This window comes from Lagopus leucura, unplaced genomic scaffold (assembly GCF_019238085.1).
Source record: "Lagopus leucura isolate 7727_CA_CO unplaced genomic scaffold, USGS_WTPT01 Super-Scaffold_100009, whole genome shotgun sequence".
In the NCBI taxonomy this organism is placed as follows: domain Eukaryota; kingdom Metazoa; phylum Chordata; class Aves; order Galliformes; family Phasianidae; genus Lagopus; species Lagopus leucura.
Window position 1 is genome coordinate 25,594,323 of NW_024962266.1, and position 22,829 is coordinate 25,617,151.

Genomic DNA, 22,829 nt, shown 5'->3' on the forward strand with positions numbered 1-22,829 from the left:
GAAACAAAATCCCAGCAGTAAATCCACCTAATTAAAGTGGAGGTGTATCTTAGCCCATAGGCTATTACTGCATCTCAGCTTAACATTTTTAAACATTCTATATGTGGAACAGGCAGTAAGCTCTCATCATTATTTCTCAAACGAAGCTGAACAGATCTAATGCAAATTAAAGCAAGATAAACCAGACAACTTAAGTGATGAAAATTGCACATTTTCCTCTGCTTTAGGGACACTTCTGGCTCATCTGTCCTCTGATCAAGGTGAGTCTGATAAAGCTGAAAATTATACTGTGCAACTGGATTGTATGAGATTATCTTTCCCCTGAGAAGTGATTTATTTTAGTAACCCTTGATGAATAAGAAACTTTCTGCTCCAACCGATGCTTCTTGTGTGGGCATGGCTCCTTTATTGCTTTGAGCAAGAGATCACATAAAAGAAACACAGAATATGAGCAGTTAGATCATCTTTATGGTTCAAAGACAAATGTGCCCTAAAAGATAGACCTTCAGGAACCACAAGTTTCACAAAATGGAAAAACGATTGTAATTAGTTCGTAGGTTTAACTGCAAAAGTTACTGGCATGTCCTCTGTTTTTTGTTTTTGTTTCCTTTAAGTGTGGGAAAAATCCTCTTTTGTTTTTGAGAGATCTTGATTTGTAGAATTTTGTGATTCTTGAGCTTTATATGACTCCAGGAGATGCTGCCTGTTAAGTCTGAAAACGAGGCGAGGGTCAGGTCCAGAAAGAGATGGGCAATTGCAGCGCTCTCTTATTTTAAGAGCCTGTGGATACATAGGAACACAAATCAAGCTCATTTAAGTAAGATAAACAAACAAAAAAAAGGTTTCAGTCAGCAATTCAGCTTTCCAGCAAAGTCTGCGTTTTCATATAAAGCTTAGCAAGTATAAAATAGAGTCAGAATTGCTATTTTTCAGCAGAAACCAAGATTTCCTGGGAAGAAATGTACCTTTTATTACTGTAGAACAATGTGGGGGGGGAAAAAGAATCAAGAATGAAAAATGTTTTCTCAGTCTCCAGAGGAATAAATGTCCTAACACATACAATGTAAATAAGCACTAAGTTCTCAGAGTACTCTGTGTGATATCTGTGCACATCAGTAATTCTTACTTTCTAATTTGCGTTCATATGTAAATTGAAATGACTGCAAACTTCATTAGATGTGTTTCATTATTGAAGGAAAGACATATATAGGTATCTGACTGGAAAAAAAGCAGGGAAAAGTCTCCAATAATATAACGGATAGATGTTTGACATAGAGATCCAAGATGGCTGATCAGTGTAGTAAAGGTCCAGTTACAAAAAATGATCTTGTCTTCAAGAAGCATTTGAATACTTCTGGCATGTGTTCTCAGAAAAGGATGTCTCTGGAATGTCCAAATTTATCTGGATTAAAAGAAGTACTTTGAGACCAAACTCTAATTACTCCTGCTTGCTAAATAATGAAAGTGATACAGCTTCCATTTTACAGATTAGAAAGTAAAGGCACAAAGGATTTAAAGGATTTCCCAGAGAATCAAAATCCATTAGTGCAGCCACATTCCCTCCAGCTCTGTGTTCTGGCCCACAGATCATTTTGCCTTAGAGGCGATATGAGAAAGGTAATGACAATCAATGGATGAATCATCTCTCAGAGGAATTGTGCAGAATTGGTATAAAACAGTATAAAATAGCTGTTATAAAAGATGCTTCATTTGGTGCTCATTCTAATGAAGTGAAACTTGCTTTAGCAAGTCCATTCCAACAGGCAGCTTGTTTTAAAGATGACCAAACAAACCACTTCAATGCAGTACTTTCCAATTGGTTGTACATAAACATTTCAGAATCCATGGATTCTCCCACAACAGCCATATCAACTAACCAAGTTCTGTACATTACATATAATACCATTACATGTAGAACGTCAGAACGATCTGCATTTCAGCAAAGAACTGCTCTTCAAGACTTTCAAAGAAAACACCAAGTCAATAATTAGTCTGCTATTTACCATCATTCAATCACCTGTGGGACAGTAGTTTTTATACAAGGTTAACTGTATCCTAGCCTCAGTCAACAGCATAACCTGTTGACAGAGTAACATCCAACTTTATTTTTAATCCTTTCATGGAAAAAGTTCAAATGTATTTCATTCTACACCTTTTCATGACCATACAGTTCTTGAAAAATAATGGCAATATCTGCCCTGAGCCATAGCCAGGTGTCTCCTGACACTTCTGTGGACAGTTATCAGAAAGTGTGCCATCCTAAAAGGATTGAAGAGGAAGAAGAAACTAAGAGTTTACATAGGAGTTGGAATGATACACTGGAAAAAAAATGGAAAATTGGAATCTGCTTTATATACACCAGGTTCAGTTGAGATACCACCTGTGTCTAAGTATTTGTGCATCATTATGAACCTATTTGGTACTCTTTCACAGGAAACACTGGGAATAGCCTACTACAGCAGATTATTAAATTGAGGAGCAGAGCTCTTAAATTTCTTTGTATGAAGAGATACCAAAACTTATTTCTCCCTAACTTTAGTACAGTGAACTAATAAGAGTTTGATTTAAACGGCTAGAAACAAAGAATATAAAGGCAAAAACTGCCTTGGGAAAAAGATGCATCCCAGGAATGTGCCTTGCTGAAGTGTAAATTACTGAATGCATAAATCTGGATTAGGCATGCAAATAAGAGGAATTTAACAAGAGGAATATAAAAACCACAAATAAAGCTTTCAGTATTTGTTTTTCTAGAGGGTGATTGTCCATGTGGGCACCAAGTATAACTCTATTGCTAAGCACTCTTCTGCCTCACTGACCAATTAATTTCTAAACTGATGTTTTTGACAAACCAAGAGTTTTCTCTTGTTCTCTTCCAGAACATAAGCTGCTGCAAGACTGCATTAATGTCAGACAGCATTATTCAAGGCAAATGGAAATATAAAGATTTAGGCTGCATCCTGGAAAAGGGCAACATAATCTTCTTTTAAACTAATTTAGCAATTGTAAACCTCTAGGGTTTTTTTGCTGTTGTCACTACATAGTGCCTGGCTTAATTCCATGGTTTCACTTAGCTAAAACACTGAAGTAACAGCAGCAAAGGCCCAAAACAATACTTCAGAGTTAACACTTCTAGTCTGTGGAAGTCTGTTTTCTTGCTATACACACGGCTGTCAAATGGGAAAGAAGGCAGCCATCACACCACCATCAACCCAAACGCCATTAAAAGGCTACAGTTATGAGAAGGAAAAGTTCTGCTGACACATCATCTTACTGTTAATCACACTTATGAGGACACATTCTAATGAAAGCAATCCTCTTATGTATATGCATGAAACATTCAACCTTATTTAGGCCTTCTTTCCCTGGCTCTGATGGCTATTTTGTTTTGTGCCAGTAACAATATAGCATCACTGATGTACCAATACCTGGCTGAGGAGCTTGTAGCACGTTTTTTCTGAAAGACAAAACAGCCCAACATTATCAACTACGTTTCACATCCCCAAATAAACTGCTTTCTGTCAGTTTGGGCAAGTGGAGAAATAAAAGCTTTCTTAATGAAGCATATGCATGTCGGTTATAACAAGAAAATGTTTTGTGGACTGCATACTGACAAGCGTTCTGAACAACACAGAAAGAACTGAAACAAGGTAGAGAATACACAGATGCACCTGAGAATTAAAAGCACTGTAATTCTATTCTTCTCAGTTAAGAAAGATACACTGGTGTTCAGAATAAAGATCACTTGCATGCTTGCTGCCTCAGAAATATCAAAATATCAAAATTGCTGCCTGTAAGTAGTAAAGGTGATTCTGTTTGTCGTATCAATACAACTGAAGTAACCTCCTGCAATGTACTGCAGGAGAAGAGAAAGAATTTTTAGCTCTTAGCACTAGTCCTATACCACTGTCACAGGTAACCAGGCTAACTGCACCTCCATCTTTTGAACACTTTTGGACTTCATCCTACCTCTCACAGTCCATCAGCAATCTCAGCACCAAACTCACATCACTCTCTTGTCCACAAGCCAGACTAAAGCTTAAAATCTCTTTCTCTTACTGGGGATTACTTCAGCGGGGCTGAATTCTGTTCTGATTTTGCAATTCTGACAAAAGCTAAAGAATACCACATGCACGTGGAAAATAAATAAGTCAGAAAAACAGAGTTGCAAAATGAGTTACAATTAGCAGGCATAGAAAACATACCAGGTCCTACAAATAAAGCAGCATTAAAAAGATATTAAAAGAACGGATAGATTTGTTACTTGATGGAGAAAAAAGCAACAGGTTCATAATGCTAATACTGCAAATCTTTCATTGCTTCTTCTGGCACAGAAAAGAAAAATTGTGACAAAATATTTAACAGATTTATGGAGAAAACAGAAACGCAGCACTTTTCATTTTCTGTTTTCCTTCAGGTTTTTTTTTAAGTTGATTGGACTTAATACACTCTAGTATTAGAACTACCTGAGGTATTCAGCACATCATTAGCAAAGGGTAAATATGCCATCCTGACAAGAAAATACAATCGATACGTCTTCAGTACTCCATAAGACACCAGAATGGGCAACCAAGTAAGTAACTACACAATAGGAATAAATAATAAACAGTCAACATGGATTTGATAACAACAACCCTTGCCAAAGTAAATTAATTTACTTTTTTTTTGGCAAGTTAGTTGCCCTAGCAAACAGAAGAGAAGCAGTAGAAATGATGCGTCCCAACTTACTAAGACTGTTGAAATGATCTCAGTGGGGTATTTCCAAGAAAACATGTTGGAAAGAGGAGCTTAAATGAATCAAAAATGGAATGTGAACCAATAACACGATGCCAAACAAGCAAATGTCAAGATGCATTTTTGTATCACAGACAAGGCTTAGTAGATCAACTTCTGCTTTATTCAGTATAGCTGAGTTTTCAGCTGATGTACAGCGTACTATTTGGATAGTAGAGCAGAAAAGGGCAGTGAGTCAGAGAACATCAAAATAAAAGGTTCAATGATGAACCACAAGATTGTTTAGTTGCTCTCTGGCTCTATGATTTCATGATTTTTCTCTCTAGGACAATGATAAGCATCCCTCCCTCTACTACAGAATTATGGATTTTATTATTTAAAAAGAAAATAACTCTTCTCTGAGTATTTCACCACTTTCCATGTAGGAATTCCATGAGATTCCAGTTTCCTTTTTAAGAGGGTTCTCATTTGGCTGGTATATTTTTTCCTCCTAATGTACAACCAAAATTGCTCCCTAACTGAGAGGGAAATCCCTTACAACCCTGATAATCTTTTTCATTTTCTTTATTTCCTTTCCAGCCACTTTGCAGCTGTTTATAGTTCTCTATTTACAAATTCCTCTGTTTGGCTGCAGCTTGCAACTTGTTCAGAAATCCAGATGCAAGATCTTTAAAACCTATTTGATTGCTCCCTGCCTTTTAATTATGTGAAAAGAGAATCCTTGTGATACTGCTGCTTTAATTTACATTTCCTGAGAACTGTTAAGTTGCCTCACTGAGACAAGCCATTTCATTACCTGAAGAAAAAATTTTCATCTCATATAATTGTAGTTTATTGTGAGCTTCAAATCTGCAGAGAAACAACTGCATGGTCTGATAAGATCAAAAACTTGACTCTGTTTCCCTCAGCTCTGGTAGCTTGTCTAAGAATACATACAACATTGTCCAAAAAAAACATCTCAGTCTCAAAGCCATCAGTGCACAAATCACAATATCAGTATCCTTAACAAAAAGCTGCTCTACTTCATTCACATCTTCAGAGGAAAGGCAGTTTCAACTGAAGGAATATTAAAACCAAATACAAATGTAAAACTAACAGATTGGTTTATTGATAATCTTTTTTCTATTTTAGGATTCAAATTTTATGATGGATCTGATGTTGAGTCCAAGAAGTAGTTTCTCCATAAAGAGATTGAAGAGGTCCATTCAGATATCCAGCTTCTCCTCCTGGGCTCTGAGCACCTACTGGCTATCAATGTATGGTACACAAAAAGCACTCAACAATAAAACCCTGGAATTCCTTTTAAATGCCTGAAATCCAGCTTCAGGAAGGCAGCTTTCAAAGAAACAAGGAGTCACTAGTTCAGACAAGAAGGCTCCAACAACACTTCTACACACCTTCTTTCATTTTGATTCCACTTTTGCACTATCAGCCTCACATCCAGTCAACTTCTGTTAAAAACAGGAAGCCTTCTTCCCTCCCTTTATTATCCTACTCCAAAAAACACACAAGGTAAAAAGCAAATGAAAACATCACCTTCTCAACTACCCTGTGGAAGACTTCCTAGCCTCCACTGCTTTTGCAAGGAAGAGCAGTAATAAACAGACAAGAAGTTGCTGCCCCTGCTGAACTACAAGGGTAAGACAAATAATAACTCAACTGCCAGGACTATACTGTTGTTCATTTCTATAACTTCTTCACTCAATCTTTGTGTAGAAAAGAATTTATTTCATCACCACTCTAGAAGCCAGTCAATAATTGTATAAAAATGAAGCCTCTCAAACCTCCTATGTTCCATCTAACCAAAGTGAAGGCTCCATAAAAATGCAGATCATTTTCCATTCAGCTGCTCTTAAGTGGTACAGAATTCACAAAAAATACTTCACAACCTATTTTTGTAAAGCACAGAATTTGTGTATGTTAATTTGAAATACTCAGTCTGGCCATTCTCCAACATCCTACACTTTATCTCTGTTTTGATTTATGCCATCATTTAGATTATTTACTGCATTCATTCTCATCAAAAGGTTCAAGAAAATCTCTTCCCCTTTGAAATCAGTAAACACCTCAGCATTTTAGTGCTCTCTCTACCAATAAATCTTCAGCTGTTTCTGCAGCTTGGAGTTAAGAAAGACATGAAGTGGCTGGGAATGGGAGAACAAAAAAAAAAAGAGGAAGAAAGAAGTTGCTTGGTTATAAGGGGAATTTCCAGTTAGCATTGAGACTGTTGAAAAACAATGCTGTTGTAAAGTGTACAAATGCACACTAACAAAACCAAAGAACAAAAAAACAGACTGGGCAAAAAAATCCATGTTATTTTACTGGTGTAAAAAATATGGAAACAGTAAACAAGCTAAGATCACTAAACTTGGAACAGTCCTCACATATAAAACTAGCACTTGGTTATAGCAGAATTTTTGTTTAAGCTACCAGTGAGTAACACACCAAATTAAGGACATCTCTAAGCAGCCATATACTTGGCATCCTTTGGGATGAAATGTGAAACAAATAACAGAACAGACTGGCAGGCAATTGTGTGAACTAGCTCTATGTTCCTTAGAGTGGGGTAAAGTTTGCTCCCCAGTGTGATGGTACAAATAGAGATGAGATGTGAGGGGTGGAATAAAAAAAAAAAAAGATCTGGCTGAAAATTATACAAGAGCTATCATAACAAGATCCACTGAGAAATCTTCTACTGGGGATCTAATATTTTTTTGAGGCACTGTTATGCAAGGTATCCAGTTCCACATCAGTGGGAGAGAAAGCATAGAATGGAGTGTTCTCTATCTGATAGCCTTGGGCTAGCTACCGATGTAATGGTTAGATGAGACAGTTTAGGAAACCAGCTTAAAATCTGCCTTCCAAATTTGCTTAAAAGGAAGAATTAATGCGACCTGTGTCATTACCTTGTCTATATTATAAAAGCAATTAAAAACCATAATTACTACAATTTGATTAGAAATCAGGAAAAAAAGTCACTAGGCTGAATTGCCTTTTACCTGTATTACCCTCATTTTTATTCATTTAATACAATTATCAAGAAAGATTTTTATGATAGAAAATTGCATTATGGATAAAGAGAGAGATAACTCTGATACTAAGAAAAAATAGCATGTCAATTAATACCAAGCTAATTCTTTCCTCAGAGGGAAAGACCCACTTCCTTCAGCTCTGCTCACCTCTGGAATAAGGCGGTCCAAGTGCTCAGCTCTATTCTCATGAGAAGGGTGTGTGGAGAGCCATTCTGGCAACCTGGGCTCCCCTTTAATGGTTTCTACTAATTCCATTCGTTGCCAAAATACACTGCTTGCTCTTACATCAACACAAGCCTGAAAGGAGAACAAAAATGTCTGCACCACTGTTTTTAAGGTAATGCAACACACGTTCTAATGGATATTGAATCTTAAGAGACATCATGAACTCCAAAGCTCAGTGACTATTTAGAAAAGCTTATCTCAGGCAAAAGACTGTTCTGAAATACTCAACAAACCTGAATCAGCTGTTTATTCCACACTATGTTTTCTAGACTCAATACAGCACAAGTTATCCATTTCCACAGAGTTCAGAAAACACACACGAAGACAGAGTCTAAAACATGAATTATTATCACTTCTTGTGTAAATCTCCCTGAAAACAAGCTGCAAAGGCTGTTCTGTATGCGATTAAATTACCTTTACAAAGGGTGATTTAATATCTTTTAAGGGTGTAATTCATAACAGGAAAAGTAGCAATTCTGGGCAACAAGAACTCTCCCATCCCCCTCCATATTTAACTATGACAGGCATGGACCTATGGGAATGCTACACAAACAGCATTTGTGTATCACCAACAAACTCCTTCATACTTGACTTTAAGTAGAGTGGAACAAAGAAGGAGATTTCTTGCAACAGTTTCCATTTCTTTAAGAGAACAAGATGACCACTTACAGGGTAAGAAAATTACTCCTCCCACACTCAAAAATAAAAATGAGTGGTGCTTTGTCCTCTGAATTTTATTTCTTATCAATTATTACAACAAATGTAGTTGCAAAAGTAGAGAAATGCTGTGAAAGCACTTTGCTTGTTTCTTTGTGCTACAGTCCTACAGCATCACTGCTATTAGAAAGCAGCAAGTTACCCACACAGCAATTTTGTTCTCATGGATGCTATTCGTTCCCCTTCCAACTCCAAATGAAGTTTCAGTCCCAGAATCAAAGATCATTTTTAAAATTCTGCCGTGAAGAAACATGAATAACTAATAAGAAAGGGAAATTAACCTTATCAAATATTAACACTAGGTGGTGCTGCTCTCATAGATATCTAACACAACAGCTATGCTGCACTTTGCTAGAACTGAGTGTTTTGTTTCATTTAGAATTACAACTCACGGAGATGAAAAAAGTGACTGGAAAATGAATTGTGAAAGAAGACAGAGTCATTTCTTCACAAATTTGCCTTATTTTAGGCTGTATTTGGATTAAAACTTTAAATACCTGAAAAGTATTGATATACTTCATTAATCAAGAGCAACCACGGGCATTTCAACATCTGAAATTTTCCTGTATTGCTATGAAAATAGATTTTACAGATCAGAATATTTTTACTTGCATAAAAACACAGCAAAGCATTCCTCAGAAGCTCTTGCAAAAGATGTATGCTAAGTGAAAGGGAAAGTCAAGGAGAAGTCAAAGGACAGTCTCTACTTCAATAAACAATTTAATATGGTCTACGTATGTAGACTCACTGTTTGGCTTTCTCTGTATACTGTGCCAACTGGAGAACAAACAACCATGCAGTTTACCTCTGTATGAAGCGCAAAGCTCCCTCTGGTTATAATGGAAATGAAAAGTGTTCAGTTGGCAATCAAACCAACAGTTATAGTTACCTTTGCTGCAAACTGAAGTCCCACTTTATCAGCTTCAGCCTCCAACGCTCTGCTGTACGGTCTATCAAAAATAAACTGCAAAAAAAGCACATTGGAGCTATGTGTCATGTTTTTGAACGTATTGAAGCTGAAATGTTATAGCTATTTTTCTAACCTTCTCATAACAAGTGTGTTATCTATAATGTTTGCATTGCATGCGAGCAGTATTGATTTTTCCTAATAAAATCTTTAATTACATTCTATCTATCTATCTATCTAATTCAACGTTCCTATTTTCAGTTGAAATTAACTCAGATTATACATCATTCATGGTTCTCCTCATCAGCCAGTGTCACTGTATGTTGCTGTGGCCAAAGGGTGAACATCAACTTTAAATGTGTTGCTTTAAGATACTACAAGCAGAAATATATTCCTGATCAGGGTTGCATTAAAGATTCAGAGTCAGGACAAAAACTGATTATGCACAAAATGGAATTTTCTCACTTCACCTTTATTGACCTTAAAATCGTAGATGTAGCTACAGTAAATAAAAAAAATCCAGAGGCTTTTTGAATTATGGGTTATTATTATGTACATTACATGGTAAAAGCCCACTGTATGAATGCCATCAAACATTTTCATGCAGAAATCACTCCTTTGCCACAGTTACCTCTCAACAGAAGTTGCAAATTGCCCTTGAGAAGCTTGATTTGAAAAAAAAGACATCACCAGCTACTCTCCTTTTTTTGTGGTTATGACAATTATTAATAGGCACAAAAAGACAGTGGTAGCTTGGACACGTTGTTATTAATTCATATGACCCAACATCTTCTGGCTTGTGTAGATCTGGGTTACCCTGTCCTAGTTTATCAGGTTATAGCAAAGGCAAATCAGGGCTCGAAAAGCAGCCTTCTCCTGCAGAGGTAAGCAAAAGCCAAAGCATTCTGATCTATGCATCAACTAGGAAAAAAGCAAAGAGCAGAGTAAGGATGTGCAAGGAATCAAAGAAGAAAAGGTTGCATCTTTATTTAGCCAAAGAAGCAGATCCTCCTTCCAAGTTCCAGGAAAAAAAGGAAAGAAAAAAAAACCCAGGTAGATATGAAGGGCACCAAAGCAGTGGTGCAATAAAGATACCAGTAACTCCTTTTCTTACAGACCTTGAACACTGCAGTTATAAATGTATTTCTAAAATCTTCTGTAGGTATTGTTTAAAGTGTAATATACACTTTCACTGCCCTGAAAGTCTACAGAGGCAAAGATGTCCCTAGTTAGCGTGTCATGTAATCCTCAAGGGCTATTTCCCAATTAGCTAAATAACTATTTTATTTTTTAATTGTTATTAATTCCCCAGGTTGAAACAGAGACTGGTAAAAGGCAAGATGACTATCCAAATCACCAACCAAAACAGATCTGCACAAGCAGGGCAGTTTTCTACTTCTTCAATTACAACCACTTGTGATTTTTCTTCTCCAGGAGCTTCAGGAGAATTTAAAGTTGGAAGTTGTAGAACTAGGAAATTGGTGGTCTGAATGCATGTGTAACCTAGACAGAGACTTTAGACAGCATGAAGATGATCATAAGATCATGATTTTAACTCTTACCCCTTAGATTTATTTGTGCTTACATTTAAGCAGCAGGATATTATTCTTTATCTGCATCCTTATAAATGTGCACAAAAATATGGTTATATTCTGAAAAATAAATCCAGTGCTAGTGCAATTCTTGGTTAAGGGATTACCTGCATGGCAGGAGTCACCTACACTACAGTCCATGGGAGCATGGATGACACCTGATGAGGCCATTCTACGATTTCAGTATTAGCCAGCATTGTGTTCCCATCTCTATTACAAGCGCAGTGAGCAGGGCTGATCTGGCACTGCCTAACTGTATCTGGAAATCAAAGATCGTCTGCCACATGTGCTGATGGAAGAGAAGAGTGATTCACTAAAGGCCAGGCTCCTCAAGATTCAGAAATCCCTGGCTGCACACACAGGCATAAGGAAGGGGTGAGTAGTTCACCTAAATGGAAAAGTCTTTAAGGCACACAGCTAGTTGAGGAAACTCCTATTCTCTGTAATAAGTCTTCTGTGAAATTTGCCATTCTCAAATACTTATCTGAAGCGCTGTTCTGATTGCAGCAAATTTCACTGAATCATCACATTAGATTCACCAATGACTAAGTGATGATGAAGTGCTGATTTGATTATTAAGTGATGGTTAGGTGCTGTTAAAAATCACATGACCTACCAGTGTGATTTATAACAAAACCATTAATAAATTCAAAGTGCTGCAGAACCAAAGCACGGCAAAAACCTATTTGTGACAAGGAAAAAATAAAGCAGACATGGCACTCATGGGTGAGCAGCAAACAAGAATTCCCATTCAGCATATTTTGTGTGTGGGATAGAGCGTGGCCAGTATTACCCACTTCTTTATTCAGGATTACATGTGGATACATTTAATTCTATTTTATTTTAAGGTATTTCTGACTGATGCTTTAAACCAGGACACTACAGGACTGTGTCCTGCACGCAGCAGATCTAGAACGGTAGAACTGTGAGCTTCAACCCAAATTACCTCGGCAACAACCCTAATCTACAATAACAAAATATCAGTTGCAGTAACCCAAGAGTAAAGCTCCAATGCAATACAACCCAATCCAAATGGAAACGCGATACGATGGAACGCAACGCGATGAAGTGAAATGCAATCGAACACAATGCGAGGCAACCCAATGAAAAGAAGTGAAATCCAGTGCAATCCCAACCCCGACAGGAAATTAAATCTTGCTATTATGAGCAGTCTGAGGATTGGTTCACACTTGGCTTTTTCCAAATCCAGCTGTTCAAAATGATGACTAGCAATCATCAGTATATTACTTTCTTAGCCACTTGTACAAATACCTGAGCTCTTCAGATGTAATTTATGTTCATAACCACATATCTACCCATTAGCATAAGAACTACCAAACAGATTGGTTACACTTAAGTTTTTGAAGAGCTGGGTGAAATAGGAAAATCATCAAGAGAAGTCAAAGCCAAAGAGCACTTTCATTGCATTCCAGACTCAAGTTTTATGAAATAAGCAAAATTTCCTTTAAGGAAATTATTAAAAAGGGTTTTATTATAAAGAAAAAAAAAAAAAATTATGAGTAACTATCCAGAAGAAGACAGAAAATTAGGCAGCAGGAAAAAAAACAGCACCAAAACCCCTGAATTTTACACTACTGGAAATAAGCTGTCTGAAAAGTTTATTTCACTATGTTTTATTATAGCATAGTTTCTACTTTCCGAGAACATTTAGACTCTCAACTTCCTTATCTTGAAAACCATTAGCAATGAATTTAAAGATACTCTTTCCATATATTTCAGTTTGTTTAGAAACAAATTAGCAACAACTCAAATAAAAACTTCAGCATCTATAAAACATGAGACACATTTCAAAAAGACCCTCATTTAACTTAATTGGCAAGCAAGTGCTAAAAGCCCATCCAACTAAATCCAATCATTATTTCGGGAGATCTACAGTTTCTCAAAGTGACAAATGAGAAATATGTACCAACTATAGCAGAAGCTTATTTATAAAAACATATTTCCTCCAAAAACACCCAAAGACATGTTTATTTTTGTTTATAGTCTTTTTCCTCTTGCTTTTTTCCCCATTTGTACTCTTTAGAAATACTAACCCCCCAAAACTGTCAGCGCTCTCCCGTGACGGATAGCAAGAAATATTTCAACACATTTGCAATGAATGTCAGAAACAGATGTATTCAATTAAGCTGTGTGAAGTATTCCACAGCCATTCTTACCTCCTGCAACTTGCTCTGGATCCGCTGGCCAACAACCGCCAATATATCGTGAGGACAGATGGCCCAAATCATAGTGAGAAAGATGAGTGATAGGAAATCCACAAAGTGAACCAGACTGGCTTTCTCTATCTGAAAGAAAAAAAAAAAAAAAGGTCCAGTTTTCATTCCTTGCTGTGTTTTCTTCTACGCAGGCAACACGAACGGGGCAAATAGAAAATCCTATGCTCACAAAGAAAAAAAACCTAAAGAAAATAAACAACAGCGACCCCCACCCAACAGAACAGTTGGATGCAAGGTACTTCCAGTCTAGAATCCACACTAACTACATATTTGTTCCTGCTGGATATACATACATATATATATATGTGTGTGTGTGTTGGATGTCTCCCTGTCTGAAAGGCACAAAGCCTGAAATACAGTGACGGTGGTGTGCAGGCCACCTTTAGTAAAAAGGCCATGAAGTGGTTGGGAGGGAAAATCTACAAAAAGACCCAAAAGACTGCTGTTTACATTAACTTGAGATGAGACAGGCAGCATTTAGACAGGGGACAATAAGCAACTCTATTTAATACATTGTTTAAAACTATTTTCCGCTGTGTTTCCCAACTTCAGAAGGTGAAGAATAAAACTGAAGTTCTGCCATTTTTCCTGAAATTCTGCCATTTTTCAGCTCTTCATTTGACACGCAGAAAATTGATCTGGGCACTGACAAGACAGGTTGTGCCATTCTTTCCATCAGGTCAGTGACACAAATTGCAAGGTAAGCTATTTCTAATAGGCTGAACAAGTCTAACAGCTCAACCAAACCCAAACAACTGTGATGTAAACATTCTTGATCACCCCAAATGATACGATCTGCAGTAAAGAAGTTCTCCTGGATTTCCACTGATTTTCAAAACATATTTACTGACTTAGAGATTACTTTTGCAACTTTATCAGGGCAAGTATGATAAAAAGGTTCTCGTTATGTTCTCAAACTGAGATGCAATAATGCAATAATGGATGCAATTTTTTAAAAACTACATTTAGAGACAGAAATCATTTTGGAGGCAAAACAGCACCTTTTACCAAATCACCCCAATCCAGAACAGCATGAACCATAATTCTATACCATGCTCTTTCTTCATAATTGTATCTACAGAACACAACAAAATGATTACTTTCATTCTTTAATGCTTAAAGGGCAAAGAACGATTCATTTCAACACATGAAGAATACAGTATAATTAAGGTTGTGAAATTAATTCTCTCTAAACCAAGCTCCAGACATTCTTGAGTTTTGCATCCTGTAGGTTTGTGCTACAACAAAAAAAGTACCATGTGTGTACAAAAAATTTCTGAAAGTACATCCACTTTTGTGGATATGAACAAGTCCAGGAGCAACAAACTGAGTTGCTGATGCCTCGTTATCTCTCCCCATAGAAGAGACATCTACAGACCAAGTTCTAAACGACTCCTGATAGTGAGCCATAATCCATCCATACAGCTACAAAACAAGCAAACAAACCCAAACAAGCCACACTGATAGGCAGCTGGCAGCTAAATACTAGGTGAGTAACAAGAATAGACTGTATCAGACTACTCTCCTTTCAAACTCAATTTCTCATTAACTAGAAAGCCATAGCAAAATTTTGCTTGGCAGTGATAGGAAATATCTTAGTTAATATAATGAAAGAATTCTACATTTAAGAATTTCTTAAGAAATTCTTACTTACTGCATGTTCCAGCACAGCATGAGCTATTTCATGTCCCAGAATGAAAGACAGCTGATGGATATCAGAAACTGCATTTAGTAATCCAGTGAAAACAAACACTTCCCCATTCTGTGAATAAGGAAATTAAGAAGGCATGTCAGTAAAATGCTGTTTCAATATCGCTAATAGTTTTTGTATTTAGGTTCAACTCACTGGAAGCACAAAAGCATTTACTTCTGGTTCATCTACCACATGGATAGCCCAGGTGAGTGCTGAGACCTGCGGGATGTCCTTATTGCTCTCAGACAAATGTCCAACAACTCTCTTCACAACCTGATAGCGTGCATCTGTCTCAGGCAACATTTTGCTCTCGTACTTGTCCATCCACTGAAACAAGAATTGATTGATTGCCAGGTGGAACAAACACACAGTAAGCGACTACTTGGTAAATTAGTTTAGTGGCTACATACAATTTCGTTATAGCTAATCTTTATACATTTTTCTTTCAGACAAGCCAAGCTAACATATTACTGATCATGCTTTCAGACCCACACACTAAAAATAAGATACTATGCCTTGTTGCTATATCTGGTGTTTCCTCATACATGCAGCTACGCTTGGCATCAAAATTAAGCAGACTTCTGTATCTTCCTGAATTCCCATTAGAATTTATAATTCCTCTATATTTTTGTCATAACTTGTAAGTTAGACAAACTTACAAAAGATAACAGAATATATCCTTGTACTAATTCTGTTGTCTCACATTCTCCATGAAACAGGAATAGAACGACATTTGTACATGACTGGATTACCAGGTTTCACTGACATTAGGATAGCAAGTTACAGAACTCAAAGTCTCAGAAATTAGAACAATGGGCAAAGTAAAAGAAAATAATTAAAGAAAAATGAGCTGATTAAAAAAAAAAAGAATTGAACAAATTCTTAGTGGTGGAGTAACAACTCATAGAAGAAAGGACCTTAAAGAAATACCAAGGAATGATCAAATTAGAACACAGGATAGATTTGAGCACGTGCTTATTAGCTATGTTTTTCCTCCTCTTTACTGGATTTCTGCATTCAGCATATTACAATAACACTGTTAGAAATGTTTGCTACCCACCTATTATGTGCTCTTAGCCATCATTTTGGAGGCAAATGATGCCTGAATGATTTGCTAATGGGAAAACTCTTAAAAGTGGATAAGAGTATAAGATTACTCTTGGATGTGCTCTAAGGGCTGCTGAGCACAAAGTGCAGGAAAATACCATGTAATTTTCACTCTTATTAAGGGATATAAGAAAATCTGATTGTCAAGAAGTGTGCCAGAGAACACAGTTACAGCCTTTACCTACAAATTAAATACTGCTGGGTGTGTTTGTCCATCTCACCATTTAAACAAACAAACAAATATATAAATAAAGCATTAGCACTTTGAGTATTCTGATTTTTTCTTCAGAATCTTACCATAGAATATTCCATCTGTGACAGCTGTCTCAAATGCTCCTTTCCGAACACCAACAGTCTGGCACGGCCAGTGATGGGTGTCTCTTCCAAGTGAGTAAAATAAAACACGACAAATAAAACTCCTAAGCTACTGACACCCAGGAGTATCTTCCATTTATTTGTCCTCACACTTTCTTTAAAGAGCTCCCGTTTATTAGGAGGAAGTCCCTTCCACCATTTTCTTATGCTCCTGTAAGACACAAACACTGGCAACTTAGGACATAGCTAAAAGAGGGTTGTTAAGAGTCTGCTGCTGCTCTGATCCCTCCTACATTCTCAGCTGCTATGAGTTTAAGGAGGTTTTGTTGCACTTGGCCCCTACCTGTCTCCCTTTCCTCCTTCTCAGAGAAAGAGAAGGAGATGCCTCTTAATGTCTGGTCCATCTCCCTCTGCCATGTGTAGGTGAGGAGTAAAAGGGAAAGAGATACATAAGAAACAATTCCTTATTAAACAAACTCTTAGCCCTGGGCTTCAGTCCGTCAAAGCTTTGCAAATCTACCACCATTAAAACCCTATAAATAAATACACCTCCCATTCTTTATAAAGAGATTCAACACACCCGCATGCCTTGGCACAACAGGGCCTTACTCTGAGAGAGAGAAAGCAAGATCATGTTTTACCTGCCAACAAGGATAGCAAACAGCTTCTGAACAGGTTTAATGATTATCCAGAAAAGAGGAAACGGTGCAGCCCGCAATGATGGCGATGTGTGAAAAGACCTGATGAGCTGAGCGCTCCCAGCAGAAAAATGATTTGGGATTGGCCCTACAGAACTGATTTGGAGGGATGTGATCTTCTCCTCCAGCAACCGAGGAGACTGGGAGCAAAACCTTCTGGAAACATGATGAGCACTCTTCCATACTTCTGTATTTGGGACGTTTGAAACACATCTCTGTCCTTTACCAAGACAGGCCCTGTTGCAGTTTTTCGTTGGGATCAAAGCCAAACGAAAGAAAAGACAGTTCCTTCTGAGAAGCTTGAAACCACGGGTGACGTTCATAACCTCTTTGATTGGCTCGCCTGAAACAAAGGAGGAGGGGAAAAGAAAAAAAGGGGGGGGGGGGGGGGAAACAAGTATTAAGAAACAGGAAACGCCCCAACAGCGAACTGGGAAACGTGACTTCATCTGAACAGATCCCGTATTTCACCTGAACAGATTACTACGTATCTCTTTGCCCACACACACTTAGAACTGCATCCTGTTCCAGGCCAAGGGCAGGACGCTGCTGCCAGCTGCAAAACCAAAACTCGTGCCTCATCTTATCACCGACAGCAAAACAGCGTCGGGTGTTTTCCCTCGCTCCGTAACGACACCGAGGGCAGGCGGGTTGTGAAGGAATCCCGCGCTCCCTGAGGAGCCCCAGCCCAGCGGACCTCCCGCCCCGCGCGCGGCGGCCGTTCCCACCCGTGGGCTCCCCTCAGAGAGAAGCCCCGCGCCCCCCGAGCTGCCAGCCCTATCGTGATACTGGCAGACATGAGGAGGGTGACGTGAGGACGTGCGTCTGTAAGGCGCCCGGATCAGCTCTGTCCGCCATCACGGCGAGACGACTTTGGCACCTGCTCCGGGATACACCTCCTCAGCCGCCGCCCCTACTCACCTCGCCAGCAGGCGGAGGAGGGGGGGGGGGGGGAGTCGGGCCGATGCTGGGCCGCGGCTGAGGGCGGGCACCGGGAGACAGGATGAGATGAGACGGGTCCGACGCGGTGCCGCCGCTCCACCCCTCCCCCGACCGGCGGGGCGGGCGCTGGGCGGGACGCTGAGAGTGGGCGCCGCCATTTTGTGTGGGCCGTCGGTGCGTCACAGAGCTCCGGGGTTGTCCCTCCCAGCTCGGCGGCGGGGCATCAAATCTAACTGATAACGATGTGTCGTGCGTTGGGCAAAGGACGTGAAGAACGCGTTCTTTACAAATGAAAGGGTGAGGAACGTGTGTGTGCTAAGAGTAGGTCACAGGCGCTTAATACGGGCCCTGGGGCTCTGCGTGCTTCAGAGCATTTCCTCACTCTGGGGAGGTGAAGGAGCGCGGATCTCGCCTTCGGCAGCCGCAGAGGTGGCTCCACACGTGAAAGCAGAGGAGCTGCAGCGGGAGAAAAGCACTTAGCATAACCCAAGGCCTGTGTGTGTCCTAGATGGCAAGAAATACACGCTCTCGTCGTTGCTGATGCTCGGCGTCCTTATTTCTTAGACTTAATTGTTGTCCGTTTTTCCTGTTTTCAGGGAATCACAGAATGGCCTGGGTTGAAAAGGAGCACAATGCGCTTCAGTTCCAACCCCCTGCTGTGTGCAGGTCACCAACCAGCAGACCAGGCTGCCCAGAGCCACATCCAGCCTGGCCTTGGGTGCCTCCAGGGATGGGGCATCCACAGCCTCCTTAGGCAACCTGTTCCAGTGCCTCACCACCCTCTGTGTGAAAAACTTCCTCCTAATATCCAACCTAAACCTCCCTGTCTCAGTTTAAAACCGTTCCCCCTTGTCCTATCACTATCCACCCTTGTAAACAGCCATTCCCCTTCCTGTTCATGTGCTACCTTCAAGTATGGGAAGATCACAATGAGGTCTCCCTGGAGCCTTCTCCAAGCTAAACAATCCCAGTTCCCTCAACCTTTCCTCATAGGAGAGATGCTCCAGCCCTCTGATCATCTTTTTTTCCATGTTTTCTTCATGCAGAATTCTCCCTTCCTAAGCCAAGCATGAGTACTTTCTCCTGTTTGGTCTGTGGAGAAAATCTCATTCTTCCACCTCAGAGACTCCATTTTATATTAAACCAGCTGAACGTTTGTTTTGTTTTGTTTTTGCTATTATTTGTTCATCTGGATTCATTATTTACCTGTCTGCTTAGAGGCTATTAGAGCTATTTCTGCATTCCTGCCTCACCTATTAAACCTCACCTCATTCCTCATTCCCATTAAAATCACTGGATTTTTTTGTGTGTTTTTGAGTTTTGAGTGCATAAAGATGGAGCATAAAGTGTTTTGAGTGCATAAAGAATTGTGTTCTGCACTTCTCCACAAGTTTTATCACTTACAATTAAGATTTCAAAGCAGACAAGCAGCAAATACAACACAGATAATTATAGGATCTTTCTATCAGATACTGACATGAACTGCATCTCTGAAAATCTGGAAGGCGGTTGAGCAATTGGTGATGAAGTGGTGTTTTTCTCCAAATTGCCAATTTGGAGATAATAAATAATAAAATAGATCTAGTGATTTTCACCATGGCTTCTCTTGAATTTTAGCAACTATACATGTATGTAACTTTTTTCTTTTCTGAAGAAACTTCTGTGCTGAGATTTTGTTGCTAGCCTCATCTCTTCTTCAAAAAAGGTCTGTAATTTGCATTTCTGAAGATGACCAGAAGGCCTGTGTAGATGTATCCAATCTCTGTGTATTACTGTAAGTAGTCACACTAAACTGAATGAAATGTTGTTCATGTTTAAAACCTTTCACTCAAGCAGTTGGCAGTACTGCCGTGTCTTTGGTATTTTTGAGTCTTTGTCTCATAGAGCTGGAGCTTGTTTTTTTTTTAGTGAGAGGATGGGTGTTACAAAGATCATTGCAACTCAAATCGATTTCTTACAAATCTTTTATTCTGGGTTATGTAATCATAGAGTAATACAGGCTGGAAGGGATCTCTTGGAGGTAATTTGGTCCTATATTCTGTTTGGAAGAGGGCTGACCTCAAAGTTGGATGCAGTTGCCAAATATGAAATCCAATAGAAGTAATTAAAAACAAGGTAACTATAAACATTAATGATTTTTCTGTATATTCAAGTGGAAGCCTTTTTATAATGACACCTTCCTAGTACCAATTTTAATCCTGACAATTAAAAAGTTGTCACTTAAAATGTAAAGTATTCATTTTTAAGTGAAAAAAAAACCAATGTATGGCAAAATGTTTATCTTTTATTTAAATCTAGGCAGAAAAAAAACCCAACAATCATGAGTGATGGTTTTGTCATTCAAGTTTCAAAGTAATTCACATCTGCTCATCAGTGGCAGGCTAAAATCTTGTCAGAAACAATAAAGTCTATCAGCCTTCTGCAAGTCATAAATTGGATTTAATGCTACTTATGTCTGTTTGACCAGCAGAAATCCAAGGAGTTCATGTGAACTTCAAAGAATAGTTAACGTGTCATTATTATTGAAGTTCTTCCAAATGTTGTTCACCAGATCCAGTCTCAATCCACTGAGTGCTCTGTGTTGTGTACATATCATATTAGCTAACCTGTCCTTGTCCCACTGACATACCTGAACGTGGATGCTAGTAGATATGTATCTATTTGTTAATAAGTAATCATTATTTCTGCTGTTTATGTATTACAGTATAGTTTAAAAAAAGTAAAATTACAATCTAGAAGATGAAGTTACTCAACGGAATGGAAAACTACTGCAGGACTATAGAAGTTGTTGTAAAATTCAGTATAGTCCCTTCCAAAGCATCCGTGAAGAGGCAGAGTGATCTCATTTGCTTGCAATGTTGTATTTTAATAAAAGACTCTGTAAGAGCCACGAATGATTATTGGATCTCCTGCTACCAGTGAATTGGTTTGGATTTCCCAGCTTGCTGGTGTCATTTCTTGAGTCCTAGCATCTTGGGAATCGTGCAGTGCTGTCATCAGACTTGCACTGAGTCACACAATGAGTGCCTTGCTGACCCAGGCTTCTGGTCAGTCCAGGGCAAAGTGCACTCAGTAGTTTTTCAGAGTAGCCTAAATACAGACGAGATATTTAGAGTTAAGGAACCAAATGTAAACATCCGGATCCAATACTTTTGAAGAGCTCCTGATTTTTGAGCCGTTTAAGATGTCTTTATAATGCAAATGATCTCCAGCATTCCCTGTTGCTGGTAGCTGGGTGTATCTGACAATCACTGCACTTTAAAGTGTGAATTGAACGCTTAGCAGTTGCAAAACTGGCAGAAATTCTGAGAATCTATCAATATATATATATTTTAATTCTTGCAATTAATTTGGAAATTATTTTTAAAGCAACTGTGTACAAAATATCCCAGTTCAAATAGCAAACACCACAGAATTTTTCTACTAGATCTCTAAAGCAGGAAATTTATTTAGAGAGACTTAGAAATGGAGCACTCATTAACTTTTGGTACTGGAGATTTCACTTAAGTCCTTCGGCAGAATTGAGACAGTTGTAAAGGTGGTGTATCTCTAACAGCAGAAAAGAGCACATGAGGACAGGAAAAAAAGAGAATTCGACAGATGTGTGCTAAGACTGGGGAAACTGAGCTGAGCATTTCTGCACTGTGCAGTGCAGTGACTGCAGCAGTGCCACCTCCATTACTTTGTAGTTGTTCCACTTTGTTTTTTTGGATAAAATCAGGCTAGCAGAAACGCAGAGATTTCTGTTCTCCGGCCTTATGAATCCATTTATTTCAAGCAAAACCAGTATTGTTGTGCCCATATGTAAAAATCTCAGTGGAAAATTAAATATATTCTCATTATTTCACTTAGATAATATGAAATATCCCTAATTGTTTCTGTGGCACTTGATTTGTGCTGGAGTAGGACTGTAAGAGTGTTATCCCTCAGGCAGAAGGGATGGGCATGAAAATGAGATGTGAATATTGTCAGGCTGCCTGAAGTGTGTGAAATCTTCACCAGATAAAAACCAGTACAAAGAATTCTGTTGGGAGCTGCTGTGAATAGTTATATAAATGCTAAAAGTTGTTTTTTCCTGCTCTGAAAGTAATTGCAATAACTCAAGATGTATTTTAGCATAAAGAAGACAGATGCTGTACTTAAACCCTCCAACTAATCAATGGAGATGGTTTGGAAAGGGTAATTATACCTGAATACTTGCACAAGGAGGACAGTCTGTTTAATAGCAGTAATCATTCCAGCTAAGAGAAATGAAAGAAAGGTCTATTTGTTACTTTTTTTTTCTCTGAAAAAGTGATTTCAATGTGTCAGCTCTTATTTCTAAGTGACTCCCTGACACTTTTAGGGACATTTTAAGGACTACTGGGGGGATCCTGTGTCCTGTTGTCATGAAGTGTTCACCATCACAGACACGCTAATGTTTTATTATCCAAACAAGAAGGGATGGGTATGGCATAGGAGTTAACCTCATCTTGCTGTAGTCCCAGTGCAAAGAGCCCTACAGAGATCAGTCCTAATTGGGGAAAGATGAGACGAGCAGAGATTCTCTTTGTCGTCCAGAACAGCAGCGGGTTTGGACTGCGTTAGCACTGATAAGAGCTAGGTCAGGCTTCAGGCTGGCTGAAGCGTAGGA

General features: G+C 38.7%; 1 protein-coding gene across 1 annotated transcript; it reads right to left on the bottom strand.

Annotated features, from left to right (window-relative positions):
• Positions 1 to 383: 383 nt before the first annotated feature.
• On the bottom strand, positions 384 to 19,328 carry OMA1 (OMA1 zinc metallopeptidase). Its single transcript, XM_042873662.1, is given in 11 exon segments — positions 384 to 780; positions 7,911 to 8,060; positions 9,595 to 9,669; positions 13,382 to 13,510; positions 15,096 to 15,203; positions 15,288 to 15,461; positions 16,539 to 16,767; positions 17,198 to 17,597; positions 18,176 to 18,412; positions 18,415 to 18,477; positions 19,274 to 19,328. Coding segments are annotated over 11 exon segments (1,791 nt in total). The 3' UTR covers positions 384 to 609.
• Between the last annotated feature and the right edge of the window lie 3,501 nt (positions 19,329 to 22,829).